This window comes from Pelodiscus sinensis, chromosome 9 (assembly GCF_052426305.1).
Source record: "Pelodiscus sinensis isolate ZL-2025 chromosome 9, ASM5242630v1, whole genome shotgun sequence".
Taxonomy (NCBI): Eukaryota; Metazoa; Chordata; order Testudines; family Trionychidae; genus Pelodiscus; species Pelodiscus sinensis.
This window is the reverse complement of record NC_143060.1, coordinates 48,832,623-48,856,571: the sequence shown is the minus strand read 5'-3', so window position 1 is coordinate 48,856,571 and position 23,949 is coordinate 48,832,623. Positions and strand designations below refer to the sequence as shown.

General features: G+C 44.6%; 1 protein-coding gene across 2 annotated transcripts; it reads right to left on the bottom strand.

Annotated features, from left to right (window-relative positions):
* Positions 1 to 370: 370 nt before the first annotated feature.
* LOC102461180 (coagulation factor XIII B chain) lies at positions 371 to 23,949 on the bottom strand. Of its 2 annotated transcripts, XM_006130665.5 has the most exons (12): positions 23,800 to 23,949; positions 20,840 to 21,040; positions 18,562 to 18,747; positions 17,500 to 17,676; positions 14,859 to 15,035; positions 12,846 to 13,025; positions 12,250 to 12,435; positions 10,162 to 10,344; positions 4,228 to 4,434; positions 3,666 to 3,848; positions 3,098 to 3,308; positions 371 to 1,484 (listed from the first exon to the last, which is right to left on the bottom strand). In XM_006130665.5, the coding sequence occupies exons 1-12, from the start codon at positions 23,861 to 23,863 to the stop codon at positions 1,481 to 1,483; spliced, it is 1,959 nt and encodes a 652-aa protein (XP_006130727.3). In that variant the 5' UTR covers positions 23,864 to 23,949; the 3' UTR covers positions 371 to 1,480. The 2 variants fall into 2 exon arrangements, with proteins under 2 accessions (XP_006130727.3, XP_089636696.1); XM_089780570.1 differs by lacking the exon at positions 371 to 1,484 and having other exon boundaries at positions 3,094 to 3,308.

Sequence of the window (23,949 nt, the reverse complement as noted above, 5' to 3'; positions counted from 1 at the left end):
AGGGGCCAGTGTAGACGTAGCCAGAGAGAGAGAGAGAGAGAGAAAGAGACTGAGAAAAGGTTTAACGTCCGTGCCTTTACCGCTAGGACCAGGGTCCTGTCGCAGAGGGCAGCCAACAGGCTGACAGACGCCCCAGAAGTTTATAGGGAGAACTTATTACATCTCAGATTTTAGCTGCTAGGATACAGGATCCCTTCACAGCGGGCAGTCTAGGGAAGACTGAGAGATGCCCCAACGGATCTGTCACCTGGGAGTGACACGATCCAAAACGCCCAAGCTCTTCCTATACCTGTCCCTTATGACCGGCTGAAGTTCTTTTAAATTGTGCTTGGTTCTGTTACAACAACTGAAGGAGTCAGGTTAAAACTAAAACAGTTACAGGTTTATTAAACAAGCTTATAAATTATATGGTTACAATGGCTATTGCTCTATTTCTTAACTGCTAGCAAATATAGATCTTAAAAAAAAGGTTACAAAGAAAATAAAGATAGAAAATAGAAATAATGGTACCAAGTGACAGCTTAATCTTTAAAGAGCTCTAAGTCTATGTGTACACTTAAAACAAAGGACCATATCCAGGTACAATTTTTACCGCCTTCTGTGCCTCTCGACTCCAGCAGGTCAAGCCAGGGCCGGTCCCTCAATTCCTAGGGAAGACGAATACGAGGTGGGCGTCCCCGTGGAACCTCGGGAGGTCAAACACCTAACCCGACCAGCAGATAGATGGTAGATTGACACAGAGTAAATGTGCTGCTGGACCCATCTTTATACCCATAGGGGCCCTTATCCTCTTTCTTATCTAAGATGCCAAATTGTACTGGTCCGTTTTGTGGCGCCAGTTCTTACAAGCAAGTTTCAACTTATTTTACACTTGCAAGAGAGATAACTAAATTGTGAGTACATTTTTTTTTTACTGGACGAGAGATTCCTCCCCCCGCGGATGGCTGTGTGTTCATATCAATATGGGTTTTAGTCAAGGGCACTCCTCGGCAGCCTCTTGGTCAGCAATTGGCGTATCTCTGTTTACAGCCATTCACGGTGACACAGCCTGCCATATACTGAGCCTCCTGTTCAAGCCTTTCTGCTCTGTGTGCCCTGCATGCTTCAGGCAAGCAAAAATGGATATTACAGGGGCGGTTCTTGTCTGGCTACAAGTTCAGGGGACAATCCAATGCTCATGTGTTACAAGTTGTGCATAGAAAGTACATGGACTATGGACAATTTTAGGGAATTGAAAATGGGCTGAATTACCAATACAAGATTGAAAGACAAAATAAAGCTTTTTTGTGACTTTTTTAATGTAAGGTTCACAAACCAAGAAAATATCCAATGCAAATACACATTTCATAAGTTTTAAGTGGGATCAAATGTCAAACACTTTGTCTTCAACTAACTTGTAACTTTAGTAACATTTATGGATGTCTAAAGAAAATGTGACCTCCTTCACATTCCTTGAAGCATCATTTATGTTGTAGACTGTTTACCTACAAAAGCAAACACAGTTGCTGTTAGTCTTTACAATACACAGTTCGTACATCTTCCAACACAGTTTTGTACAAGGTGGAGAGAATTGTATCAACAATGGCAAAGATCCATCAAAATGACATCTGACATGAATGTCAGTTCTTATGTATCTAATTTTAAATAAACTGATGCTACATCATGCATGGTTTTATTTATTACTTTAGTATTCTATTAGGAATGGCTTTACCACAAATCTTATGTGATTTTTTTATTTCCCCATTCTAATTGAGGGAGTTATAGACAATGCTACATAGTGCACGGAAAATGTTGCAGGGAGTGAAGCAGTAATTGGAGTCCCATCACTGAAATTATCCTAATAGCATATAATATCTATAACCAGCAGAATAGCTCAGATCAGATGCCATATGCAGTTTTCATAAAGGTTCTTCTTGACCTCCTCAATTGTCTAGTGTTACAACATATTGCAACACATGAGCCCTAGACTGGGAGTATCATTGCTCAAGCTGGCATTGCTGCCAAAGCTGAATTCAGTCCTAAAAACTGAAAATTTAGTGGTCTCCAAAGAGACTTCACTTTGCTCCTGGATATGCTCACACCTAGAGAAAAGAGGATGACAGCATCTGTTGTTGTTCTTGCTGGACAGAAGGTCTCCATAACACAGCGACTTTGAGGAAGTAAGCATTTTGATGCCCAAAGACAACCACCAAGTGATGTGCCTGACTCATTCAGCAGCTTACTAGGGATCAGAATCAGCAAGATATTGTAAAATAGACTAGCAAACCCACAGTTATTTGACGGTATCCCTTCCTTAAAGATCAGACATTCTCAATTTTTCTCCACATAGGACAATCCTTTGAGTCATGGTAAGAAACTGAAACTGATTTTGGCAGCAGGAGTAGGTGTTAGGTTGCGGAATGTGGTAGCAGGAACCACTGAATTCGGATTGGATCAATCTATTCCTCCCTACTGCTATAGAAAGGCATCATTAGCTTGTTGCTTGCTTATGTGCAATTGGGAACAAGGCAACTGTCTCCCAACTATATTTAAGCAGAGATTTCTTGGAACAAACCAAGCCATAGGCAAGTAGAGGGGAAAGGAAGAGACTTTCTCCTCTGTTTGCTCATTGTGGGTCCCAATGGTGACTATCATCTTATAGTCTCACCGCAACTTTCAAGCCAGACTAATATAACTTTTCTAGAGGTTTCAGGCCCTAATATGTGAACTCCTATCATATAATACTTTTGAATCAGCCATCAGAAAACTACAGACATGTTTTTTTGGTTCCTGTCACTTTGGTTCTCTCTTGACCAGTTTTAACTCACTTCACACATTAAGACATTTAATTTTTTTCAGCAATTCTATAATAATTTCTTTTGATCCCTCTCCAACCCCCCCGCAAAAGGGACCAACCACAAAACTACGTGATTCCTAGAAGCCATATGTGAAATGCACATAAATATATTGGTTACATGCAAATACATCAGAGCCACAATTTAGTTGAGAGTCAATGTTAGTGCTGCTTAGTCATCTTGGGAGTGGTATCCCATAAACAGGATATGTATATATACATATGCATATATACATTTCAAATTAAATACCGCCTTCGCCTTACCTTCCTCTCTCAACACATCTTGGATAGGTCAGCTGTCCTCTGCTACACTGTACTCTGAAATCCAGCACTGAACTTGATGGTGCTCCATAATTATTCTCTTTACATAGAAATTCAATGTAGTCCCCGTGGAAAAAATAAGACTTATCATCAAAACTCCATCTCAATATTAAGTTATTTTTGTCCATTACATCCTTCGATAAAGTGCATGGCTCTTAAACACAGAAAGATGCATAGTTAATCTCCTTTATACTTATTAAACAGGTTAATATTGATTTATGAGACTGCATTATTTGGCAATAGCTAATATATTAAAATTAGACACAAACACCTTCCTCTCTTCTGCTGTATTAGACTTCAATGACAGTACTTTAGGGTGATGCATGCATACTCTATTTCATATAGGCTCAGGAAAACAAACCAAACAACTGCAGGTTTGCCCAGAGAGGCTTCCAAAATTGCTCAAAATGAGAATTTAATTTGAAACCTGGACATTAATATTAAAAACCTTAAACAAAGTTCAATCAACTTCTATTGAGCTTGTCATTTAACAACAGCACATTTCACCTACCTATGCAGTCTGGTGGGGTAGTCCATTGTCCCTTGGAACAATAGATTCGATTGGCTCCTTGTAAGAAATAATGCTCAAAACAACTATATTCAACTGAAGAATCACTCTCATATTCGGTCCGCCGTGGGTCAACAACATCTCCATTCTCAATAACAGGTGGGGAGCCACATTTTTCTTTGGGATCTACATTAAATAAATAAGGTCAAAAACTGTAACAAAGACATACAATGAATCTAAGAGCAGAATCCGGCACCCATTTTAATGTTGCTACATAAACTTCTCACTTAAATATTTGAGCTGGGATTCTAAGCAGATCCTTGGTCTCCAAGTTTTTAGAAGGACAAGTCTCACCCTCCTTCTGCAGTCACCCCCAGAATATGTATTGCTCTGCTGTGTTCACATCATTTTAACATATATCTTTGCTATGGAAAGGACAATTTGACCCTAGATTTCTATTGCTATTAATAGCAGAGCGTAAATCTCTAATGTTCAAGCAAAGCAATCGCAGCGTGCCTGAATTGGATGAGTTATAATAGGATTGCAAAAATAACCACTGTTTTACCTTTCATAATGCATGTTGGATATCTCAGTTTTCCCTGGGTACACTGTACTGTTAGCTGAGACTGCATGCTGAAGGGTGACAAATAGTATCCTTGTTTACATACAAAATCTATGGTGTCACCATGAAGGAAAAATACCTCTCCTTCCAATCTCCATTTCATCTCTATGTTGTTATGGCTCATGTCATCCACACTGAGAGTGCACGGTTCTGAAAGACAAACATCTACATTTATACAAATCTTTCCTAACAATTCTCAAATTTTAAAAGTTCTTAGCCAAAAGAGGTTTATGACTCAATGATCCTACAAACAGATTTCAACAGTATATGAAATGCTACAACTCCTTTAGATCTTTACTTACCATAAATCACAATTATAAAAGGTAAAATTAAAGGTAAGCTGGGGAAGATAAACGCCCCCATCACAGGGCACAAACTCCTTTTGACACAAGCTTAAAGGAAATCAGGCTAATTCCTACCAATGGTGTATGTAGTATCTGAGGCTATGTTTATGGATGGTAAGTAACTCACTTCTACTGATGACAGAGATAAGAACAATGATTCTCCTTAGTTACCATGACTGGGGAAATATTTAAGAAGAAAAGAATCACCTCTCAAACTGACAGCAGTACTGCAGATGATAGATTTTGTCAGCCATTCCAGGACAAGGCTAGACAACAAATCGCAAGTTTAACTTGTTACTTAGATGCCTGACTGAAGAAGTGATTTAAGGGAGTGGTACTTCTTTAATTGTTTGAAGTGTTTGCTTTTTATTGGTTTTCTTTTGAATTGTTGTTTCTTTAGGTCTGTTTTGTTTTGGCTGTTTTTCAATTCATAGATATGCCCATTTTATAACATTCAAATAACTAGTAAAGATAATGACATTGGTCTTCCGTTTGCATAGGTATTGAAACCAGGAACTCGGGGTGCGACTTGAAGAGATTTCCATTATATACAAGATTTACAGTTCAGAGCATGCCCTCCATAAAAATTGTTGCAGCATCCCTGTCTGTTTGGGCTTTACTGTAAGATTTGACATTTTAAAGAAAAACTAGTTACTAGTAAGGTTCTGCTCTACCATTATTACCCTTTCAGTATGTATATTATTTTTATGACAGTTCTTATGAAGGGTGTTGAGCAACAGCACAGGAAAAGAAGGTGTCTCTTATCTAGAGAACAGGTAGGCTGTGTCTAGACTGGCCAGTTTTTCCAGAAAATCAGCCACTTTTCCGGAAAAACTCGCCAGCTGTCTACACTGGCCGCTTGAATTTCTGCAAAAGCACTGACTTCCTACTGTAAGAAATCAGTGCTTTTTGCGGAAATACTATGCTGCTCCAGTTCGGGCAAAAGTCCCTTTTATGCAAAAGTTTTGTGCAAAAGGGCCAGTGTAGACAGCTGAGATTTGTTTTCCGCAAAAAAGCCCTGATCGCAAAAATGGCGATTGGGGCTTTTTTGCGGAAAAGCTCATCTAGATTGGCACGGACGCTCTGTTCCAAAAATGCTTTTAACGGAAAACTTTTCCATTAAAAGCATTTCCAGAATATCATGCCAGTCTAGACGTAGCCGTACTGCCTGGGAAATGATCCTGCAAACTATGCCTCAAAACTCATTCAAGAGAACGATTAATTCTTTCATCCATCAAGTACTTGACTCAGCAAGTCTACCAAGAAAGATGTCATAGCGTTAGCACTTTGGGTATGTCTACACTACAAAGTTAATTCAAACTAACAGATGTTAGTTCGAATTAACTTTGATAGGTGCTACACTAGCGCTCCGTTAGTTCGAACTTAATTCGAACTAGGTAAACCTCATTCTATGAGGACTAACACCTAGTTCGAATTAGCTAGTTCGAATTAAGGGCTGTGTAGCCACTTAATTCGAACTAGTAAGAGGCTAGCCCTTCCCAGCTTGCCCTGGTGGCCACTATGGCCAACACCAGGGAAACTTGTCTGCCCCCCTCCCGGCCCCAGAGCCCTTAAAGGGCCACGGGCTGGCTACACAGTTTGTGCCAGTTGCAAGCCGGTCAGCACCCAGCCAGCAGACCATGCACCTGGCACAACATGAGCCAGTCACCCGATGCCACCCAGCCCCCCCCCTCTTCCCGGGACCAGCCTGGCGGCTCCCAGGAGCCTGCCCAGGGCCGCAAGAGACGGGCGCCCGCTTGGTCAGGTGCGGAGATCGTGGACCTCATCGAGGTTTGGGGGGAAGCCTCCAACGTCCACGATCTCCGCACTAGCCACAGGAACGCGGCCGTGTACGGCCGCATGGCTGACAGCCTGACCGCCAGAGGCTACCAGCGGACCCGGGAGCAGGTCCGCTGTAAAATCAAGGACCTGCGGCAGTCCTACTCCCGGGCCTGCCTGCCAGGGGCTGACCCGGAGGCCTGCCCCCACTTTCAGGCCCTGGACCACATCCTGGGGGCTCACGCCATCCATGCCCCCCGGGTGGTCATCGACCCTGGGGCAGAGGGACCCGTCCCGGACACCGAGGAGGAGGAGCCGGAGGATGCCGAGAGCCAGGAGCCTGCCCAGGACCCACAAGGAACCCCACAGACCACATCGCCTGTGTTGTCCGAGGCCGGGGAGGGCTCCACATGTGACTACCATCATGCTCCCCTTATGTGTAAGGGGGGGTGGGGAGAGAGGGAGCCCAGGGACCGTGCGCCTGAGTCTTGCCCACCATGGAGCAGCAGCTGGGTGTCATGCAGGGGCCTTGGCCTTGCAGAGGGGGGCTGGGTTTCACCCACCTTGTCCCCAGGGAGAACTGACCGATGATGATGCAGGCTCTGGTCAGCCTCGCATTGAAGGCCTGGCGGGAGGGGTTGAGGTGCCCCGTGTAGGGCTTCATGAGCCAGGGCTGTAGGGGGTAGGCCACATCCCCCCACCAGGCACACGGGCATGTCCACGTCCCCGTCCCTGATGTGGTGGTCAGGGAAGAAGGTCCCGGCCTGCAGACTCTGGCACACGGAGGAGTTCCGGTACACCCATGCGTCTTGTGCCTTGCCGGACCAGCCCACATTAATGTCCGTGAACTGGCCCCGGTGGTCACACGCGGCCTGCAGGAGGACGGAGAAGTACCCCTTGTGGTTCACATACTGGGAGGCCTGGTGTTCCGGGGCATGGATGGGGATGTGCATCCTGTCGATGGCCCCCCCGCAGTTGGGGAAGCCGAGGGCGCCGAACCCCCGGATGACGGCGTCCGGGACGGCGAGGTGGACCACCCTGCGGAGCAGCACCCGGTTGATGGCCTTGACCACCTGCGGAGAGACACAGCAAAGTGCGAATCAGTGGGGCGCCCGGGTGGCTGGGAGTGTTCGTGCCCTGGCACTGCCCAATGGCCCACTCCCAGAAGCAAACCCCCCTGGGCGGCTGTAGTACAGCCAGGAGAAACCGGCTCCTCCGGTGCGGGGCACTTTGGCCTCCTCCCCCCCTCCTCCCATTTTCCCTGGGGCAGCCCATCCCCTCCTTGCAGCCCTCCTCACCCCCAGCCCAGTGGCCGGCAAGTGCCGTACCTGCATGAGCACCGCTCCGACGGTGGATCTCCCCACGCCGAACTGGTTCCCGACGGATCGGTAGCTGTCCGGCGTGGAGAGCTTCCAGAGGGCGATGGCCACACGCTTCTGGAGGGGGATTGTGGGCCTCATGCGAGTGTCCCCTCTGCGCAGAGCAGGGGCGAGCCACTCGCAGAGCTCCAGGAAGGTGTCCCTCTTCATCCTGAAGTTCTGGGTTCACTGTTGGTCTCCCCAGCGCTCCAGGACAATGCAGTCCCACCAGTTGCTGCTGGTGTCCAGACGCTAGATGCGGCAGGGCACGCCGGTGCCCGGGCGCCGCCGCAGCTGCTCCATGGCCCCCAGGGTGGCCAGGCGGAGAGGCAGGGGGCTGACGTGCACCAGGTGGTGCCAGGCAGCCTCCAGCCATTGCTGGCAGGCTTGCAGCAGCAAGTCCAGAAGGTGCAGGGCGAGCTCTGGCTCCATGTTGCCACCTGCGGCGGCGTCCCCGAAGAGAAGCACCGACACAGACGGGTGCAGACAAAAACGCTTTGCTGTCCCTCGGCGAGGTTGGCAAGCAAGCGATAAAGCTGAGAACAGGCTGTCCAGGGGGGTCCCTTTAAGCACGAGCCTCAGATAGCCTCAGACAGCAGCCACACAAAGCAACCACTGACCTGATGCCCTGCCAGAACCGGTTTCAGCCGCCCTTAAGTGCTCCCCAGCATCCAATCAGTGTGGATGCGCTAGTTCGAATTAGCAAAATGCTAATTCGAACTAGTTTTTAAGTCTAGATGCGCTAATTCAAATTAGCTTAGTTCGAATTAACTAATTTGAACTAAGTTAGTTCAAATTAGCGCTGTAGTGTAGACATACCCTTTGTGTGAGACATTGTCCACATTGTATGTAACTGAGCTCACAGCATTTCCCAGAGCTATATGTGTGTGTGTGTGTGTGTGTGTGTGTGTGTGTGTGTGTGTGTGTGTGTGTGTGTGTGTGTGTGTGTGTGTGTGTGTGTGTGTGAATATATGTTTGGTTTGGTTCTTTTTGTTGTTGTTGTTTTACAAATCATGAATAACATAATGCCAGGGGGCTGCACCCCCTGTTTGTTATTCTCGCCAAACCCCCCTCTCTGGGGGTAGGCAGCATTAGCTGTCCCCCTGGCTGCCGGGGAAAGCCAAGCTGAGGTGTGCTGCAGCTGCTGTTCTCTCCCTCCAGCCAACAGGGGGTTGGGTGGGGCCAAGGCTGTGGTGGGGCCGGCTCTCTCCCTCTGGCCACGAGGGGGGAGGGCGTGTGGCCGACCCAGCCCTTTCCTTCAGGATGCACAGGGTGTATGTGTGCAGCATGTAGCTCCACCCTGTGCCCCGCCTCCCCCGCCCTCCCACGCAAAGGGGGAGACATTTGGCTCACGGCCCCTCCTCTCCTTCCCAACCACACCAAACTCTGCACTCTTCCCCCCCTGGTGAGCTCTCCCCAGGCCCAGGTCCCCACCTTCCCCAGGCCCAGGGCCCCACCCGCTGCTGAGAGGGAGAGGGGCAGGGCCCAGGACAGAAGACTACAATTTAAAATTCTGGCAGCCACCCGCCACGTCACAATCACAAGCTACAGAGGTTCATAAACAGATGCCTGAGGTACATCCTTCACGTCAAATGGCAAGACTTTGTCACAAATGAGGAGCTTTGGAACAGAGCAGGACAAGAACCACTTGATGTTCAAATCAAGAGAAGAAAGTGGGGATGGCTGGACCACACTCTCAGAAAACCATCCTCCAGCATAGTCCATCAAACTCTCACATGGAACCCGCAAAGAAAACACAGAAGAGGAAGACTCCGGACAAAGAGGAGAAGATCTACTGAGATTGAAGGACAACAACTGGGGTACTCCTGGAGTCAGCTAGAAATTTTGTCTCGAGACAGAGTGAAGTGAAGGACACTTGTAGATGACCTCCACTCGGAGTATAAGGGTTTAAGACGACAACCTGTCACGTGGTGGATGACTGCTGGAGTTTTAAATTGCGTTGCCACTGGGCCGGTGGCGAGGCCCATGCTGGTGGAAGTGTCCCCCAGTCCCGGCTCCCTCCTGCAGTGGGCCTCTCCAGTGGCTCCCCCTTCCCTCCTCCTGCCATGGACCTCGCCAATGGAGCTTTTTCACCCCCCTTGCAGCAGGCCTATCCACCAGCCCCTAACCCTCCCTATACCAGAACACTTTTCCTTCCACCCCCCCTCAAGGCACCAGCAGCAGCTTACCTTTAGTGCTGATGCCATTCGTGAGCCATAAGTTGCCTACCCTGCCGGGTTAGAAGGGGGAAGGAGGCAGGGTGACTGAGGGGGGAGGAGCTGTGGGACGCAGAGTGACATGATTACATCACTCTGTACGTCCCATAGGAAAAGTTTTCTTTATATATATAGAGAGAGAGAGAGAGCGAGACTATCTAGTTTTGCTACAAGACTTACCTAAACAAGTTGGCTGAGTTGTCCATTTTCCTTGTACACAATGAACGGTTTCAGGACCTTCCAATATGTGGTACCGTTGGCATTTGTATTTCACTGAGGAACCTGTTGGGTAGCTTGTCAATAACGGTCCAAAAGTAGCACCGTTTTTAATTGCAGGTGGAGAGGGGCATGTTTCCCTTATTTCTAAGAAAGGAAACAAATCTGTAATCTCTCAAATGATAGGATGGGAATCAGCATAAGCAGTTTTCTGAGAAGGAAGTTAAAACTACACACTATATATAAATCGTGTTAAACAAAATTGCAATCTCTTCCAACAATTTAGTGACTCTTTTTAAAAAGCAAAAGGTTACAAAAAGGAAGGAAAGTACCAAGACAGGTCTATGCCTTACTGAGTCACCCTGCAAACTCATTACCATACTTATCCTCCCTGTACTATCCATGCCCCATCCAAATCCCTTTATCCATCACTCTTTCTTCTTGGGGGATGCTGACTGTAGATTTGTATGTTTACCTGGGATGGGGGTGTCTTTTTTTTTCTGAGGTGCTTAGCATATTTCTGGCAGCTTGAGAAAACATGAGGCTAAGAAGCATAAGCAGGGAAAACAGCAAAATAAAGACAAAACTTTAGCAGCCAGAAAATTGGCAGATGAAATCATGTGGGAAGCAAATATAAGGGAAAACAGTCCAGAAGAGCTGGCAGTTTTTAATAGACATTATTAAGGGCACGAGAGCAAAAGAAAGGCAGGAAGTATGCTAAGAAACCAACCTGGCTTAACTAGGAGATAACCAATGACTTAAAACTCAAAAGAAACATAAGAAGTGGAAACTATGGTCAATCTATGAAGTATAGATACAAAAAAAACTGACAAGGATGTAGGGACAAAATTAAAAAGGTGAAGACACAAAGTGAGATTCAAATAGCAAAAGAGTAAAAAGCAATTCACAAATACGTAAGAACGAAGAGGAAGACCAAGGATAAGGCAGGCCCATAGTCCAAAAGGGAAAGATAAAACACAGATACCCAGCTGCAAGTGTTATTTTTCAAGATGTGGCACAGCCATATTTTCAATTCGGTACATGCACCCCCAGCACACTGGAGCCAAAAAATGTTTTCCTAGTAGCACCCACTGGGGCAGAGTTCATGCCCGGCAGCCCTAGCTCTGTCCCGTGCAGCTCCAGCCTGATCAGTGTTCCCTTTAAGTTGAGTGCTTGGGCAGCCACCCAGGAGAGATTCATATACCATCCAGCTGATTAGCAGAGCGCCCACGGCAAGTAGCAGGTGTTTCTACTGGTGGTGCACGTCCATACAAGCTTCTGTATGCATAACAGAATGGATTCTGCACACGGATGGAACAAATTAGAGGAAACTGAGCCTGATCCCTTCAATTCCTTTGCGCTGAAGATCAGAGATACAGACGCCGATGGAGGGGGGCTGGAGGGAGCGTTGTGGAAAACATATCTGCATCATATGTTTAGAGAAGAGAAGACTGAGCGGGCACCTGATAACAGTCTTCAAGTGTGTAAAACATTGTTATAAAGATGAGGATGATGAACTGTTCTCCTTAACTACTGTGGACAGTTCAGGTACTAACGGTCTTAAATTGCAGTAAGGTATTTAGGTTAGACATTAGGAAAAACAACTTCCCAATTGTAAGGGAAGTCAAGCAATAGAACAAATTTCCCACTGAAATTGTTGAATCTCCATCAGCACTTGAGGTTTAGATATCACTTAGTGCAGGGGATGGGACTAGATGATCTACTGACGTCCCTACCAGTCCTACATTTCTATGAGTTTATGAAATCATAAACCATTCAGCAACAAAACAAAGACACCCCCCCCAAAAACAACTAATGAAGCCTCAGAGTTGGAGCATCAAAGACAAGAAAGCAGTTATAAAATGTTTGAATACAATCTCCTGTGCCAACGCAGATAATTAAGTGCAATATAACTGCAAATGCAGTAGTATAGTGACTAATGATAAGTAATAATGACTTAATCTAGCCAGTCAGGTTGTTCTAGCATCAACAATCTCTAGTATGGGAGCAGTTCCCTAGGAGGAGTTATAACACTGAAAACAGAATACTTACCAATACATTTAGGAAGTGATGTCCATTTTCCCATTATACAAGTTATTTCGTTTGATCCATTTGTACTGTAGCCATGATTACATCTGTATCTAACAGTGTCTCCTGTGTAATATACCTTGTCCTCAGTTATTGCTGTACCCTTTTCAATAGGAGGTGGCTGATCACATGGTCTTTTTTCTTTGGCTTCTAAAACCACAGCAAAAGAAATTGGAAACACCACTCTCATAATACTCATATTTACAAACTCTTTCGTCCCCAGTTGACGTCACATCCAAATGCCCAAGAAAAAAAGGATTGGCCTTATAGAGTTCCCAAGTGGCTAATAAATCAGGGATCTGTGGACCGGCTGGGACCAGTAGGGATCATAAAATTTGGATTCAGATTTATATCTATCTTCAGATCCTGGTTCTTCCTCACCCTGTCCCAAAATGAACAATACCTTTCTTACATAACACTTTGCATGCATAGGTATCAAAGGAGGTAAACATCACCCCAGTTTTAAAGATGGGTAAACTGAAACACAGGCATAAAGATTAAGACATTTTTTGAACTGGAGTTTTACTTCAGCTCCAAGCATGTGTAGAGTAACTACTAACCAATGCAACTTGGGGGTGAAGTCCATTTTCCATTCTCACACCGGATTTCGTCTGATCCTCTCATTGCAAAATTAAGCTGACAAGCCAAATGTACTTTGTCTCCACTATAGTATGTTCTTAAATCTGTGAGTATATTAACATTGGGAGGCTGAGGTGGAGGAGGGCATTTATTTCTTCTATCTAGAAAGAAAACACATATTTGGACATGTAGTGGAGGCTTTTTTAGATCATCAGGTTCACACATGCAGGCACACCCATGCCAGAGAAACAAATGTGAAGAAACCAGTAACTAGGGGTCACCAAATGAAATTAATAGGTACAGATTTAAAACAAACAAAAGGAATTTTTTCTTTACACAGTGCATGGTTGACCTGTGGAACTCCTTGCCAGAGGAGACTACGGAGACCAGGACTTTAACGGGATTCAAGAAAGAACTAGATACATTCATGGAGGTTAGGTCCATGAATGGCTATTAGCCAAGATGGGTAGGAACAAGTCCCTAGCCTCGGAGGCTGGGCATGGGTGACAGTAGAGGGATCACTGGATGAGTACCTGTTCTCTTCACTCCCTCTGGGGCATCTGGCATTGGGCTTTGTTGGAAGACAGGTTATTGGGCTAGATGGACCTTTGGTCTGACCCAATATCACTGTTCTTATGTTCACATTGCTACTATTATCTATTGGCCAAGCACTGACACATTAATTCTCACATTTGTACTACAGATGGTACAGGTAACAATTCTTATAATAAAGATTGCCTAACAATTTCTGTTGGAACACACTGTTTTTAATTGCCAAAAAAAATGGCCAAATTTTAACTGTTGAGGGTGAAATTTCCCATTTCGGCTGTCTACCTGAGACTAACTTTTCTTGTTGTGGCTGTTAAATGATTCAGGTAAATAGTGCAGATGCTTTCCAAACAAGACCAGGGGAAAATATGTTGTTTTGACCATTATCAAATTTTATTTTTTATAACTCTTGCATAAATAAGCTCCAGAGCCTCCACTTTTTGGAAAAAGAACTGAATATTTGGCTATGGAAACAAGGAGGTAAAGTATAGGTTGAACCTCTCTAGTCTTGTATTTTCTGGTCTGGTAACACCTGTGGTCCGGCATGATTTTAGTTAGCCACCTGTCTACTTATAGGTATGACCAAGTCTCCTACAGTCCCATAAAGTTTGTGTACAGTCATCAGTCCTGTATCTCAGTGTATTTTTCTGTTATTTAACTCTAATTTACCCACAAATGTCTTCTAAGAGCTCAGGAAGCAATGGAAGTGTTGGTAGTGCTGCTAGACAATATTGACCCTCCTGCCCCATGGTTCGGCAATATCTGAGGGTGCCAGGTTAGAGAGGTTCAACCTGCAATGGAATTTCTGCCATCTCCCTGAATATGTGTCATAGTCTCTGAAACCTGCACCTAATACACGGTAAGTAGAAGTTAGTTAGAATTAGGCAGCTAAATTTTCTGAAGATTATATCTGCACTGAGCAGGCTCCATCTTCTCGGTTATCTTATGCATGTTACTTTCCCACACAGGAACTAAGCATGCACCATCTTGGGATTGAGGGGCAGAGCAGGACTTTCCTTGAAATTGTTGCACCCAGCTGCTGCATGACACTTAGGCTTTCAAAAACTAAGAGGAGGAAGAGAGTCTTTCTGAGCTGTCCAAGCTCCTTCTCCTGGCACCCAGGCAGTGTGAAGAAAGCAGAAAAGTAGTCTGACTTAAATGCAGAGGGATAAAGAACAAGGATGGGGAGCTAAGGGGCAAAGGTAAGGAGGCACATACAGAGATGGGGCTGGGAGGCAAAGGTAGAATAGTAAGTGGTAATGTAATTAAAGACTACCAATGCATATGCACAAGGGGGTTGAATTAAGTCAGCACAGGTAGGGTTAAGTCTGACATTTCCTAACTATTGAGGATTTGACTTTCCTTAATATTATTTTAATGCATATTTAAAAAAATGTAATAAGAAGAGTGGTGCGGGGTAAAAAGAGGTACATGGAGAGAGTTACCTTCACATATTGGAGGCTCTGGATACCATCCAAAGTCGTAACACTGAATTAAATCAGATCCTTTCACAGAGTAATTTTTCTGACACAAAAACTGAACCACGTCTCCTTCTTCATAGCTTTTCTTCATGGGATGGAAATTCCCATGTTCTATCTTGCTTAACAAGGAGCATGTTACTTCTAGAAAGAACACACACATGGTGTAAAACAGATTTGTACTCACCTTTTGTAACTGCTGTTCTTCAAGATGTGGTGTTCATATCTATTCCAATTAGTTGTGTGCACACCACATGCACAACTGTCAGAAAGTTTTATCCTAGCAACTACCCTAGGGAGCCTCTTGGAATGGTGCCAGTGTAGCACTTTAAATATGACTTTGCCAACCTGACCACCCCTCGGTTCCTTCTTGCCGCCTACTCCGAGAGCGGGGAAGGAGGGTGGGTAAATATGAGCAACACATCTCAAAGAACAACATTCACAAAAGGTGAGTAACTGTTTTGTTCTTTGAATACTTGTTCATACGTACTCCAATTAGGTGGTTCACAAGCCTTACCCAGGAGGAGGGGGCCCAGTCAACAAGTTGCCGGCTGAAGCACCACTGTGCCAAACTCCACATCCTGTCTGGATTGATGCACAATGGTGTAGCACGACATGAAGGTATGGACAAAAGGCCAAGTCACAGCTGTGTAGATCTCCTGGAGAGGAACATGAACCAGGAAAGCAGCCAAAGATGCCTGCTCCCACAGGGAGTGCACCATGAAAGGTAGCGGGGGAATCTTGGCCAAGTCATAAGTCCAAATACATGCCATGATCCAGGAAGAAATACGCTGCACTGATACAGGCATCCCCGTCATGTGATCTGCCACTACCACGAACAGTCATGGCGACCTATGGTCAGGGTTTGGAAAGGTCAGTGTAGAAGGCGAGGGCCCTTCTGACATCAAGAGAACATAGCCTTTGTGCCCTTGAGTCTTTGTGTAGCTTCAGTTAAAAACTGGCAGGAAAATACCATGACTGGTAAGAAAGGCCGGGATCACTGTCAGAAAAAACAGTGTATGGAAGACCAGACATTAAGAGCCCAAAGCTTAGAGACTTGCTGGACTGAAGTGATGGTTACCAGAAAAGCCACTTTTTATGAGAGGTACAGGAGGGAGCATGTGGCTAACAGCTTGAAAGGGGGTTCCATAAGTGTGGAGAGGGCTAGGTTGAAATCCTAAGTTGGACAGGATGCTTAGCCAGTGAGTGGAGTCTGTCTAATAACCTTGAGGAATCAGGGAGCTCATGAAAACTGAGCGACCTGCGTCACCTGGATAGAACACCGATATGGCCACCATATGTAGCTTAAGCGACAAGGTTACTAGGCCTTGCTGTTTAAAGGGAGATGAGTATTCAAGCACCCGAGGGATGGAAGCAGACATGGAACCTACACCGCACTGGAAGCGCCAAATGGTGCAGAGGCTCACAGTGCCACGTGGGTATTGGTGCCGGGGGTCTGGGATCTTGCAGAGAATCCAGATCCTGCCCAGGAGCAGCTGTCTGGAGAAACCCTTGAATGGGAGCGGCTCCAATAAGGCCAACCACGGAACCGTCACCATGAATCAGACTGGCACTGCATGCTGGGACTCTGAGCAGCAGGGCCCAGCATCTGATGCAGGCAGACCCATCATGGCCTGCTTCCCCTTAGATGGCTGATAGGGAACGGTTGGTGTTGTGCTTTCTATTAGGCCCCATGCCAGCTCAAAGGTGTCCACCATGAAGGAGTCTGATCTCCACTGACTCTAGTCTCAGTTTTTCCAGCAGGTTGGGGCTCAGCTTCCAAGATGTACATAGCATTGGAGGGCCAGGTGGTGCAGTTGGAGCTGAAAAGGGCATCAGTGCCATTATTCATTTCACCCTAGAAGGCTTCACCGGGGAATGGGACCAACGCTGGGATGCCAATGGCTTTAATGAACAACAGTGCCAGAGTTGACATGCTGAGTCAGCCTTCTGCACCATCTCCGTGACCGACAGCAGTGCGCTACACACCAACGCACTCAGTGCCATGCCTTTGCGGGTGAACTCCATGAGGAGCTGGGTGAAAAGTCCCGCTCCTTTCTTGTTTGAAGGCCTTGCAAAATCTACACCAGTCCACCTGGTAGGCCTCTCCCAGTCAGTGAAATCCCAAGACATGGGGGATGCTCGTAGGCATAGGCTTCACACAGAAACTGCAGGGCTTGAAGCCTTGTGACGTGGGCATGACCTCAGGTCCATGAAAGGACACGGGCAGGAAGGGGAATCCCCTCCACAACCACTACAACAAACAATAGACTAATTAGCTAACTAGCTAAGAAAAACAGAAAGAAGTCAACAAGCTAGAGAGACACATGGATTACCGGGAAGACAAGAGAGCCACAATTCCAACAACCGTCATCGGTGGTAAGAAGGAACTGAGGGCTAGTTAGGCCAGTAAGGTCACAGATAGAGTGCTGCATCTATGCCATTCCAGGGGGCTCCACAGCTGACCTAACAAGTAGTCACTAGGGTACAATGTTCTAACGGCTGTGCACACAGTGCGTACACACCTAATTTGAAATGATACGAGCAAGCACTAAAAGAATACCAGACTTTTGAAGATGCGGGCTGAATCAATTTAAAGACTACATACTACTGCAGTTCGGGGTGAGGGACCATCCAAATGTCCGACAGACTGCCTCTTCAGAAGTATTTCCTCCTGTGGTGTGGTATCCCTCATCACATTCGTATATCAGTGTTTCATTCAGTTTGAGGATTCGCTGGGTAGTTGAGTAGCGGCCATGATGCAAGTCTGGTACTAAACAGCTCTCTTAAAAAAAAAAAAAAAAAAAAAGTACATACATTTTGGAGTTTGTTTCACTTAAAGTTACATGACATTGTAGGACTTTTCTCTTTGTTTTAGTAGACTATTCAAATTTGGCACAAAGCTTTGCAATTAATTTGTAAATAGCAATAAACTCCAGTTATTCAAGTTCTTTGATCTATAATACCAACATTCACATGCAGCAGTAAGTGTATTATGTGTGACAACAAGATTTAGATTACACTAGAGGGGTAGTCATAAAAATGTTGCACTGTTCAAAATGGAAATAGCAATAGAAGTGGGACCTTCCCTGTATCAGAGAGAATCAAGGCCCAAAGAGTTCTCTTCAGGCACATCTTCTGTTACTATAGCGGAGGGCAGCCAGCCATGGACCAGAAAAAATATTCTGAACTATAAATACCACTCCATAGATATACCTCACAAATTCACCATTAGGAAGAAAGCAAGGAGCTGGCACCTAACTTATAATGTAAACGTGTGGCAATGTGACCTCATCACTTATTGTCATTCAGTGCTATGGTATTTGTACAATAGCTCCCTTTCTGACGTTAATATCCCAACAGTGGAATGACACAGCAGCATTCAACGTAAAACAGTATTTATCCTGTAAGGTTTCAGTCATTTAAGCAATGATCTACCTGACTGGCCCATGAGTCTATATTCATGACCTTTACATGCAGGCTTAACTTTATGCATGTGAAGTGAGCAGCTCCAATGGGTGTAAATTGACATAACTCCATTCACTTCCAGCCAGCTGACATTTTGCCCCTGAGAGTTTAAAGCTGCCCTGACAGACAGAAACTAGCTCTAAGGGTATCAAAGCAGCAAAAATACAAAGAAAGTCAGTTAAAGAGGAATGTAAATTCATACCAAACTTTTTAGCGCAGCTTGGATGAGAAGACCATCCTTCTGGAAGGCAGTACACTAATTCTTCAGTATTACCTCCTGGAGTTTGATAACCAGAAGCACATCTGTATTGCAATTGTTCCTGTATTTTGTAGGACACTTTTGTATCTAAGAAGATGCCATTTTCCAACAGGGGTTTGCTGCATTTTTCTACATGGAAATAAGTAGCTTGATTAGAAGGAGGCCACAGAGTATCATGCTTCTCTCTATAACTTTATATTACATGGGTATTGTCTGCTTCCTGGTCCCTGTATCCCTTTGCCTACAGTGAGGGGCTGAAAAACTCAGAAATCGGTCCATTTGCTTACCTTCCTGACATAGTAATAACAACCCAAACTCAAATAGGTATTTTAACTGTTGACAACAGGAAGATATTGAAAGTCACCTAGTTTGGTCACTATGGACAGTGGTGGGGTTCTTGCCAGACTTAACTACTTGCCTTATTCCCTTCCACATCACTATTGAAGCTGCAGTTCACACCACGAGTTCTGGAGTGATGGAGCCAGTCTTGAGCACTGGAGAAATTACCTAACTTTCAGGCTGCACGACTCTCCCTCAGTGGGTAGAATAGGAGGACTGGCAAATACACTGTGAAAGTTCTCCCCACACAACAATTAAAGATCACAGGCAAGAGAACGGATGGCCATGAGCAGGTCATAAGCAGCAGAATTAATAGGGAGTTTGGTGGCTTCACTGTCTCCTGGCCAAATGTGCCCTCTATTTCTTTTTAATTTTATTTTAAGAGGCACAGATGTTCTCCTCATTCCCCTGTAACTCCAGAACTTGATGTTACTGCATGTATTGCTGGAACCTGATGTTACTGCAGTCAGCTATTGCATGTGCCTGGCCTCTGAAAACCAAATACCACATACCAGAAATCATCTTAGGGGCAAGGCCAAACAGCTGCATTTTTTTGCAGTTTCTGCTAATCAAAATGGAAGGATAGGACAGAAAGTTAATATACCATCAGAATCAAAAGACAGTTAACTTTAGTTTTAAGCACCCTGGCATATAAACAATATTGTTGTTATAACTAGCGATATTAGGAATGGTTTGATAACTAGGAGCATGGTGAGACCCACAAGTCACTACAAGTCATGTGCTTTTTTTTAAGTTAGCTATAAGAGATCAGGCAAGAGGATGCAATCTGGAACACTCCAAAGAAGCTTTTCTCTGGGCAAGGAGATGGCACCTAAACTCCCCAACAGCTGAATGGAACAAGTGTTTCTGGTAGTCTAGTTGTTGATTACCAAACTCTCTCAGACTTTGGGTAAATATAAATGGCTAATAAGCTCTGAATCTAGTACTACTGTGTGTGTGCGCGCGCACTTGAGACCTAATAAGAAAATGTAACTTCAAGTAAAAGCACTCATGTTTGTACTGATCACTCTCAGACAGAGGAACTTTGTCCCCCTTGATTTATTCCTGGCACCACCTGAAGGGAAACAGTTGTTACCACAGCTCTGAGTTTTAAAAACCCTGGCTAATTCTCTAAAAAATATTTGGGCTGCTATCGCTGTCTGAGGGAGCAGCCCACCAGTCACCTGCTGGCAACTCCTGCCAAAGTGTAGCTTTTACTTTGTTTAATCTTTGCTGATGAGCCAGAACAATTCTGAATGGGGGGGGGGGGGAGGGGGCGCTTCCAGCTCCAAGAGGAAAAGTTATTTGAGATGAGAAGAAGCAAGGGGAAGTAAAAATCTGTCTGAAACTAGTCATTTACTCATTATGGAGGATGGTAAGGCAGTCTAGTCCCACTTGAATAAAACCAGTAAGGAAAACACAAAAGCTGAAAATATAAAATAATTAGGGATGTTCTGATCAGAAGAACAAGTACAGTGAGGTCAGACCAAAGGTTCAGCCAGCTCAGTATTCTGACTTCCAACAATGGCTAATGCCAGGTGCTTCAGAAGGTATTCACAACAGGGAATCATCAAATGATCCACCCTGTTCCCCATTCCCAGCTTCTGGTAAACAACATCTCTGCCCATCATGGCTAACAGTTCACAAAGAACCCAACCTCCCTTTATTTATCTGACTTTACAAAATGACATTACTGCCTTTGGTACTGATTTTCAGAGACAGATGAAAAGTGTTGATTTTCACTTCTGCTTCCTAATTTTTCCCTAATTTATGGTCTCATTACTACTCCCTCATTACTACTCATTACTACACCCATTGATTTATGGGTGAAATCAATTAAAATTTCCACAAGAAATAAAAAATGCCACTGAAATTGACTTACTGTAACAGTTGGGTGCTGGTGACCATCCTTCTTCTGTGCATGTTATTCTTCCATCTTGACTTCCAGATTCAGTTGTATAGCCCGCCAGGCAGCTGTAGTAAAGCTTTTTTTCTTTACTCATTGGAAAATAGTAACTTTTAAAACTATAATAATACTGGGCTATCTTCCCATTTTCTATGAGTGGCAAATCACAAGGCTTATCTAAAAAAGATTTAAATTATGTTTTGTTCATTATAAATTTCCCCATGCATGTAACTGCTTTCTGGATGAATTTAAACTTAACTGGCTTGGCTGAATTCTGTACAGATATCTAGGGTTCAGACACAAGGCCCCATTCTGCAATCACTTACCCTTTGAACTTATACTTCACTTACCAAGTAGTTAGCAATTACACAGGTTAAACCTCATAAATCCAGGACTCATCTGAAGGACCACGGATGTTTCTGGACCAGAAAGCCCGATATTGAAATATGAGTCAGCTGGGAGTCCGGTGGCGGGGGCCAGAGACCTCGTACCCAAGCGGGGGGCCAGCAGCTGGTAAGCCCCATCCCTGAAAAGCCCCGGCCAGGTGGAGCAATAGCAGGGCTGACAAGCCACATCCTTGGGGAGCCTTGGGGGGGTGGGGCGCAGCAACATGGGGCCATAGACAATTGGTGAGACACATCCCAGGGTGCCCTGGCTGGGCGGGGCAGAAGCGGGGCCATGACGGCTAGGGAGCTCTAGGGAAGCACCAGCCAGACCGCAGTTCCTGAGACGAAGCCAGGAAGTAATGGAGCTGCCGCCCAGTGGCAGTGGGGCTGGAGCAGAGCCAGCCACAAAGAAGGGGCAGCGAGCTGGGATGCCGGTGGCAGGGGACCTCCACTGATCCAGCAAATTCCCTCATTCTGGATGGATCAGGTGTTGGACCAGAGAGCTCCAACCTGTTCTAAAAACCAAGACTTTTTTCCACTGTCCCATACTACAAGGATATGGGCATGTGCAGTAAAACTAAATGGTAATATATTTACAAAAGTGATGTCAAACTTACATCCTAAGGGATGGCTTCAGGCCACTTGATCTATTAATTGCCTGCTAGACATATTCAGACGGTCTAGAACTTTTTTCCCCTAAAAGAGTTTCTAGGCCTCATGGGTGTAAAGAAAAGCTTCTAAACATGCACTGAGCATAACTGATACAGTGGGTGTGTCTAGACTACAGGGTTTTTTTGAAAAAACTTCCCCTGCGTCTAGACTACTGCCGCGTTCTTTCGAAAGTAAATTGAAAGAACGCAGCAGTTTTTTCAACCGCAGTAAACCTTATTTTATGAAGAATGACGCCTTTTTTCGAAAGTGCCCTTGAATGCAAACAGAGCTTTTTCGAAAGAGAGCACCCAGACTGCCTGGGTGCTCTCTTTCGAAAAAGCGGCTTGCTTTTTCAAAAGAAGTGGTTGCAGTCTAGATGCTCTCGTTCGAAAGAGGCTTGTAGTCTATATGTAGCCAGTGACATCTGCTCAAATCTGCAGTCAGCCTGAAAAATGACTGGGAAAATGACCCCTGAAGTGTTAGCGCTAAAATCGAACAACATTTCCATATTTCGGTGTCAACATTAGCTATTTGATTGCTGATCATTTTAGCAGATGAAATGCAGAAGATAGAGCAATGAGGCCACAGCAATGTGGGAAAGGAAGGCTGGGAAGGAATGCACAGAGAAGAATGGAAGAGAAAAATGAGGCTGGGGGAAAAAAGTGAAAAGAGAGGGCTGGAACAGCTGTGGCTGTAAAAGAGAGCATGTTTTCCCACTGAACGGTGTTGAATGTCACATGGTAGTGAAAAAAAAAAAACCTTAAATAAATCTTAAGTATTTAGATACTATTCTTTAGGCCAGATACTGCCGAGGCTCTGGTTGCAAACCCAACTGTGACATCAGCAGGAAATGGCTGGGGACTGGAGAACTCAGTCGTAAGTTATATCTTTGCTCATGGGCTATGGCTTAAGATGGGATGTGGTTCTCTGCCTCAAGGGAATTGGCACCCCTGCATTTTTTTTTGTTAGAAGAAAGGAAAGTAGCTGCTTCTTCCTAGTAACCATTATTGACATCATCAGGCGTGATCCATGGCTTACTGGATTAACATATTGCTCTATTAAACTAACTTGAAATCCCTGCATTCCTGATCCTTTGAACAAGTGTAAAAAGAGAAAGGAGGCATCTTAGTTCAAGACTGTCCTACCTAGAGAGCAGTCTGTAATCTGGTCTGCACTCTGGAAGCTACATGGCAGGAATTTATAGACCGATAGCCAGTAATTTCTTCATAGCAGAAAAGCTAAAGATATAGACAGAGCAGATGGATTTAGTTAGAAGTGACCCAGCCTGAAATAAATACATGATAAAAAATAAAATATAATAATAGTAAAAAGGTAAAAGACAGGATAGCAGTGAGTTGCTATGGTATCTAGTGATGGTAATAGTTATAAAAAAATCTTGGTTTCTAGAGAACAGGGATTAAGGGAGCAGTATCCCATTCTGTAGACCAGAAACAAGAGGCCCAGAGCTGTATCTTAGGTTATTAGTTGTAGACTAGCATTTTATTCCCTACTTCCATTTTACCTTAAGTCAGTGTACCTTCAGCAATGCAATTCACATGATTTGTCTACAAATAAAATGGAACTAAAGCCTGTCTAGGACATGGTTCCAAAAATAACAAAATGGGATGATCATCTGTCAGTATCTGAACCATTGTCCAGGGTTGTTATACCTGTGTCCTTTTCAAGGTTCAACATAGCAACAGTTAATTCTTCAATAACAAGTGTTCAGTCAAGAATATTAGAAATACAAATACCACAAGCAAAAATGTATCTCCATTAAGAATCAAACTATCAAATTAAAGTAACTGCATGCAGCATTTTTCTGAGAGCAATGTATAAATGATATGATCTAGAATATCATATTCTTTTATAAATAGAAGAATGCCTTAGTACTTTTACCTTCTGTAAAAGTTTCTCCTGAATCAACCAACATCATGAGAAAAATCCAGCTTTTAAATCCCATATTTAGTGCTGTCCCTAACAGTAGATTTCACCATTCTGTGAACACTAGTGGTTAACTCAATATCACTTTTGAAAAATCAGTTAATT